This window comes from Penaeus chinensis, chromosome 3, assembly GCF_019202785.1.
Source record: "Penaeus chinensis breed Huanghai No. 1 chromosome 3, ASM1920278v2, whole genome shotgun sequence".
NCBI lineage: Eukaryota > Metazoa > Arthropoda > Malacostraca > Decapoda > Penaeidae > Penaeus > Penaeus chinensis.
The window spans coordinates 37,268,770-37,276,269 of NC_061821.1; the positions used below are offsets into that span (position 1 = coordinate 37,268,770).

Here is a 7,500-nt window from a genome sequence, read left to right on the forward strand (position 1 = left end):
TTTTTTTTTTTTTTTTTTACACATCGATTAAAGGATTTCATTTTGGATATGTGTTTATTTACAAACTTAATTCACCAAATCAAATATAACAGATATAATGTTGTAGGCTCTATGTGTATTAGGTGCATTGCAACCCGTTGTTCTAAAATAAGTAAAACATTTCAACTTAAATCCATGTAATGGTTACACGCACATTGTTCTTAAACTAATAACTGCATTTCAGTGGAAAACACATTGTGCTAAAACAGCTAACTGCATTTCAGTGTAAACCCATATAGATATTCATTCAATTGATTGTCTCAGTAACACAATTTACCAAAGGTGACCTAATAAAATCTTTGGTATTCTCAGGACCAGCTTTTAGACAGCTACCTCAACACAGGCAGCTTCACCAAAGAGAATGACCAGCCGGACCACAAAGGCAGAGCAATGCCAAGGAGACTCTTCTCCCTGCTTAACATGATTGGCTGGGCTGCCTTCGTCCTGTCACGGATTCTCAGCTTCTATTACAACCTCTTAACAAGTGGCTCCATCCTTTCCATATCATTTGCAATAGGCATTGTTATCTTTGGTGAGTGTTAACTGGTATTACTTTTGTTCCATGGTTTCATAGTTTGACTGAAACATACATTCACACATGCATACAGACTCATGCAAAAGCATACATACATACATGCATGCACGCATGCGCGCGCAAACACACACACACACACTCTCTCTCTCACACTCACACACACACACACACACACACACACACACACACACACACACACACACACACACACACACACACACACACACACACACACACACACACACACAAACACACAAACACACAAACACACAAACACACAAACACACACACATGCACACGCACATATATGTTTATGTTTAAATATGTGATTTTGGGCTGATACAAATAGTACAGATCTCAGCGTGTAGTTAATGGCCTGAACTTCTTTCCAGCATACATTTGCTTGTACAAGATGATCGGCCTGACGAAGATTGCCAAAGGGTCGCAGTACGGCAACACAGGCGCAAAGAAGAAAGAGTAAGCCTCCCCCCCCTCCCCTTCATATTGCAGAGAAAATGAAAAGAAAGAAGGAAAGAAAACAAAATCCTGAAAAAAAAAAAGGAAAAAAAAATCATCTGGTAAATAACTGGAAGGCTGTAGTTTATATCCATAGTTTCTTTCGTTTTTCAACATCATCAGCATAGTGATTACTCTGATTATTCTGGAACAAAGTTGGCCGAAAGAGAGAGACAGAGAGAGCTGGATAAGGTCTTTTCCAGGTCTTCCTTTTTAGTCATTTGTCATGCCATGATTTATTTATTTACCTGATGTGTACAGCCGTCGTCACTCATGGTTGGTTGTTTCTAGTGTTTTTATTCTTGAGGGAAGGTTGACATAATAGCAGGTTCCAGATTTATATATATATATAGATATATATATATATAAATGTATGTATAAAGTCACACAGTTATATTTTTGGCAGGTTCTTATCTCCAGTAGAAGCATTGTCTATGACATACTGCTTTTTTCACCCATTTTCTTTCAGGTCATGGGCTTTTTTTTTTTATTATTATTTATTGAACCTTATTTTATTTGTAATTTTCTTTTCTTTTTTTCTTTTCTCAAAGGAGTGTTCAGAGGCATTGGATGTGTGACAAGTTAGGGAAATTCAGATTCTGTTTCATGTGGGATACTTGTAGGAGTAGGACTGATAAAGTTTTCTGACAGTAAAGCTATTTAGATTGTCAGGTCAATGGAAACCAGTCTCATTTTTTCATTCATCATAATATAAGAAAGTGCAATGTACTATACCTCAGGGGATGCAGGCCGACTTCACCACTCCTGCATCAACTCTTTGTAAGGCAGACCAATGCTGTAATCTGTTATCCAGAAAGTTGTGATTCTTATTTTGTTTTTATTTATCACATATATCTGATGTAAAGCATGAAGTGATGTAGCATTTCTTTTTTCTTTTTTCTTTTTTAATTTACTTTGTTCCCAAAGGAAAATGGAAGTTTTCAATGGGTGTCATGAGAAACAGCAAAATATGTGACCTCGTGAAGAGTTGATTTTAGTATTTTTTCTTTTCTTTTCAACAATGAAGCAAAGAAAATAAACTGTACTGCACTGGCTGCAATAGGAAACTAGGAATGCTTGTAGATTTTAAAGCAAACCTCTTTGCAGTGAGTTGATGGAAGAAAACCATGATAAACAATGTTACACAAAAATGATCTCTTTAAGGCATATAATATAAGCTAAAATTCATTCATTTCACATTTGCCAAAATTGAAATCAATCACAGACCTTTGTCACTGATTTGTTGATTGTGAAGGAGTTTTGAAAATATACCTTTTGTCGGAATCAATTTGTGGCTTTGTGACTTAGAAAGATCATATATTTTTTTTCCAGCATCTCACTGAAACTTGTATCTTTAGTGTAGTACGAGGTTTGTTTCCAATTCCTGTAGAAGTTGACTATTTTGTCTGTCACATGAGAATCTAAGTGAAATTAGGCTGGTTTTATTGTGATTTTATGAACTCCAGAGTATATCATGTTGACCTCTGGACATAAAAACTGTAGGTAGTATTGGAGCAAGACAAATTTGTCTTTGTGGTTAATGATGATAGGAAGCTTTTATTTGTTACTACAACTCTTTCATCTTGTTTTGCTTATCTTGGTTGACATGGTCTTTAATGGTGTAAAGGAAATTGTAATCATATTGTTTTCAGTAATCATCAGATGTGTGAATAGTGGATTTTTTAGTTTCAAGAATATGGTTGTAGATAATTTCTTACAGATGCTTTAACAATGTACCTTGCATGCGCACCTTGCACGACTGGCATACATAGTTGCAACCATGAATACTCCAGATGTAATTCTCAGCAATATTGATCAATGATACTTACTAATATCTCGCTTGCATTTCCTTGTCTGGCTGGTTTGCTATAAAAGGGATGTTGCATATTTTTGCTCAGAATTAGGGATCGTGTTGCAAGCAATTTTGAAATTTAACGCTCTTTAAAGCCTCTCCTCCTCCCTCAATAAAAATGGCTGGTGCACAAGCAGAAATTATGGGAGCCTATTAACTGAAAGACCGCAACAATATCTGATGTGCGATTGTGTGTGTATGTGTGTCTGTATGGCCATCCCCATCCTCCAATGTGAATGTAGTTATTGAAGGTTGTATGTAATTTTTTAAGGTGCTGTGTGTGCAGGTACACTATTTCCAGATCAGTGAAGGATAGACTAAATGTGTTTCCCCTTAACTCTAAAGGAAATATGAGATATGGTACTAATATTACTGCAGACTTGTTGATCTTGTTAAAAAAAAAAAAAGGTAATAATGATAATAATAATAATAACCCTGTAAACTATGGTAACTGAAAAACAGATGAAAGTGTAACAGGAAATAGATCCTATCATGGGAAAAAATGAGGGAACATGAAGCTTTGTAGGGTAGTCATTGCATTTCTCTCTCTCTCTCTCTCTCTCTCTCTCTCTCTCTCTCTCTCTCTCTCTCTCTCTCTCTCTCTCTCTCTCTCTCTCTCTCTCTCTCTCTCTCTCTCTCTCTCTCTCCCTCTCCCTCTCCCTCTCCCTCTCCCTCTCCCTCTCCCTCTCCCTCTCCCTCTCCCTCTCCCTCTCCACACATACACACACTCCTACGTATTCCCTATCTAGTCTCTCCCTCTCTCTCTCTCTCTCTCTCTCTCTCTCTCTCTCTCTCTCTCTCTCTCTCTCTCTCTCTCTCTCTCTCTCTCTCTCTCTCTCTCTCTCTCTCTCTCTCTCTCTCTCCCTCTCCCTCTCCCTCTCCCTCTCCCTCTCCCTCTCCCTCTCCCTCTCCCTCTCCCTCTCCCTCTCCCTCTCCCTCTCCCTCTCCACACATACACACACTCTTACGTATTCCCTATCTAGTCTCTCCCTCTCTCTCTCTCTCTCTCTCTCTCTCTCTCTCTCTCTCTCTCTCTCTCTCTCTCTCTCTCTCTCTCTCTCTCTCTCTCTCTCTCTCTCTCTCTCTCTCTCTCTCTCTCTCCCTCTCCCTCTCCCTCTCCCTCTCCCTCTCCCTCTCCCTCTCCCTCTCCCTCTCCCTCTCCCTCTCCCTCTCCCTCTCCCTCTCCACACATACACACACTCCTACGTATTCCCTATCTAGTCTCTCCCTCTCTCCCTCTCTCTCTCTCTCTCTCTCTCTCTCTCTCTCTCTCTCTCTCTCTCTCTCTCTCTCTCTCTCTCTCTCTCTCTCTCTCTCTCTCTCTCTCTCTCTCTCTCTCTCTCTCTCTCTCTCTCTCTCTCTCTCTCTCTCTCTCTCTCTCTCTCTCTCTCTCTCTCTCTCTCTCTCTCTCTCTCTCTCTCTCTCTCTCTCTCTCTCTCTCTCTCTCTCTCTCTCTCTCTCTCTCTCTCTCTCTCTCTCTTTTGCTTTTTCTAATGCAAAGATTATGAATTTTTGAGTGATGCATCGTAAAATTTTGAGGTCCATATGTAATTTACATCTGTCATTTGTTGTGATAATTTATTAAAGTCATTAAGTTCTAGTCTGTAGGATAATTGTGTTGGTATCACTTCCATTTTTTTTTAGCCCCGAGGCAGTGGAAAGTAGAAAATTCATTATTTTTTACATTTGATTTGAAATGTTTTTTTTAGAATTAAAAGAGAAATGACAGTAACAAATGATTGTCTTTGCTTTTACTCTTCATTCTTACAACAAAGGTTGTACAGTTTTTTGAGTAAAAGGTTGAATCTTTTTGCATAATATGTGCCATCCAAAAATAACACATCAGACAGGACCATGACTTCATTAGAGCCTGCCACTGTTGAGGGGTTAAGATTAGAAATGTCCGGAGAAGTATGGAACAAAATTACACATTTTTTTATAATAGAAAACTAGTAATAAAACTGTAGAATGAAGTCTAAAGTTATTTAAGCATTACTTGTGCATACTTTTTGAGCTGACATGCAATGTTGTATAAGAACTGGGCATAAGGTTTGTTCTGGTCTGATCAAAGAACCCATTGTAAGAATGTCAAAGGGTATAAATTTTACTCTAGGTTTAGGGATGGAAAAGTTAACTAACAGTTGAGGTATGGATATGCTATGAAACTGCTGCTAACATATGTATAGATATATATAGATAAACTGATAAAGATCTTAAAGAACTGCTACTCAAAATGGAATACCTGCATAGTTTTGTAAGCCCATTCATTTAGGCTGAGTATAGGAGTAGCTTAAACAGAAGTTAAAAGGTTAGGGGTGTCACTCCTTTTGAAAGATAGGTATAAAAGATGCCTGCAGCATTGGCAGGTTTAGCTTTCTGTGTAGCACTTTTATGGTAAACCTATGTAGTAACTTTGGTAATCCTAAAATTTTACCAAGAATTTAATATTAAGTTCACAAGCACTTATCAGAAGTATTAACATTCAGGTATTCAGAAAATACTCCAAAGTAAAGAGCCAGGTCAAACAGATTTTGTATTGCTTGTATTAAGTTTGTCCAAGACATAGATTGCCTGTTAGGTCATCTAGTATAATTAAAGCCTTTATTAAGTTACAAGTATCATGTTTTATGAACTCAGTCATATTTATTTTCATTATACTCTCCATACATTTCCATTTATGAGAATGTATATGTGTATGAATATATATATATATATATATATATATATATATATATATATATATATATATATATATATACACACACATACATATACATACATATGCATACATACACATTATAAATTATACATTATACAGTATACACTATGCAGCATATTGTGTTAACACAATATAGTCAAGTAAAATGTATATGTAGAGGTTGAAGGAAAATAGCTTGGGTCTCCTTGTCAACAGCTGGCCAGAGTATATTCCATGAACGTCCATGTATATGATATTTCATTAATGTTTGCATTTGAGAGAGAAGCATACAAGATCATAGATTACATATTCAGAATTCACCAGAGCTCATAAGAAAATTTAAGCATAAGGATGCAGTGCCAGTCTTGTACTAACTTTTGAGTAAGGTTTGAGGTACCTTTGTAAAGGAAGATGGTCCAAGGGCAGCTAAATGTGGTATGGTAGGGCAGCTACACTGTGGAAGGGAAGGAAAAGTTGTTTGACTATAAGATACTTTTTATTTTTTTTATTTTGATGAGTAAGCCTTTCTTTTTGTTTTTGTTTTTGTTTCTTCAAATCCAAGAGAAATTTTAAGTTGTTAAAGTGAAAGACAAACCATCAACTACCCTAACACCCGACCAGTCCTGCATATCAGCTCCTATCGTTCCTGCCTGGCTATGATGGCGAGGCAGTTTGCGAGGGCTCATTTTTTTCCATGATAACAACATCCAGTGTGAAATGCGTCTCAGTTTCTGTTTCCTGCAACTGTAAATATTTTATACATAATAAAATTTCCACATTGTTGCCCACTTTGTCCTTTATTTCTTGGTATCCCTTAAATCCCTCTTTGAGATGTACAATTTTGTTGCAATGAGATTTATGCTCTTACTTTTATAAAGCATGCATATCTTTTTACTCTCCTTTTCTAAGTTTCCTATCCAGTAGATATATACTTTGTGATCACACCAAGGCTGAGTAATAGATAATAGCAAAACATACTTGGGGATTTTCATTAGTGTTTTTCTCCGAATATTTTTTTTCGCTCCTTCAGAAAACGCCAACTCAAAAAGTCCCTTGGCCCATTTAAGAGTAGAGTGTACTGCTGAATGGACCACCACCAAGTGATTTTTGTTTCAACTTTTTTCAGTGAATAAGTGAATAAATGAGAAAAATTATTCTAAAAAACTAAAGTAATATGAAGTAAATTGGTCATTTTCTTAAGAATTTATAGAAGACTAGTAAAACAAAAAAACAGCTATGATTAATTGTTTGCTGAGGTGGTGTTTCCAAGATGATTTCTTTTTCAAGAGGTGGTGTGCCAACCCCAGAATGGGTACCCTAAAAATTGGTTTAAAAAATGTGCAATATTTAGACACACAAACCACTTATCAAAAAAACTAGTCTATTAGGGTGCCTTTTTTTTTTTTTTTTTTTAATTTCTTCATTACAACACAAGTAGTTCCATTTACTATCAAAGAAAATATATCATGTATTTCTGATGAAGATGTAATCGAAACCAGTCAGATACATCTCTTGTATTGTGGAAATATTCATTCTCATGCATACCTTTCACCTAGTAATCTTGCTGACCTGCCGTTGGTAACTCTAATGTTTAAAGAAAATAGACAGCCTGTGACACCAAACATAATATATAGCATTGTAACAAATAGAATAAACAAAATTATTATTAATATCATTATCGAAAATTAAATCTCATTTTTAGGTGACTATTGTGAACAGAAAAGGCTTGAGTGATAGCAAATTCATGACGTACTTGTAGGACAATAACTTCACTCGCCAAATTCATTGTGTGCGAGTTGTAATTCAGCTACTGTTATTTAATAACGTCAAACAGTTATCAATCTTAGAACATTTCTAAAC

At 36.4% G+C, this 7,500-nt stretch overlaps 1 protein-coding gene across 2 annotated transcripts in view; it reads left to right on the forward strand.

Annotated features, from left to right (window-relative positions):
• LOC125039067 (1-acyl-sn-glycerol-3-phosphate acyltransferase gamma-like) overlaps positions 1-2,082 on the forward strand; it is a 13,150-nt gene extending 11,068 nt beyond the window's left edge. For both annotated transcript variants that reach the window (XM_047632789.1, XM_047632798.1), the window contains exons 7-8: positions 352-571; positions 967-2,082. In XM_047632789.1, the coding sequence (XP_047488745.1) occupies positions 352-571; positions 967-1,055 (309 nt within the window). In that variant the 3' untranslated portion in view covers positions 1,056-2,082. The remainder of the gene's footprint in view (positions 1-351; positions 572-966) is intronic.
• Positions 2,083-7,500: the final 5,418 nt, after the last annotated feature.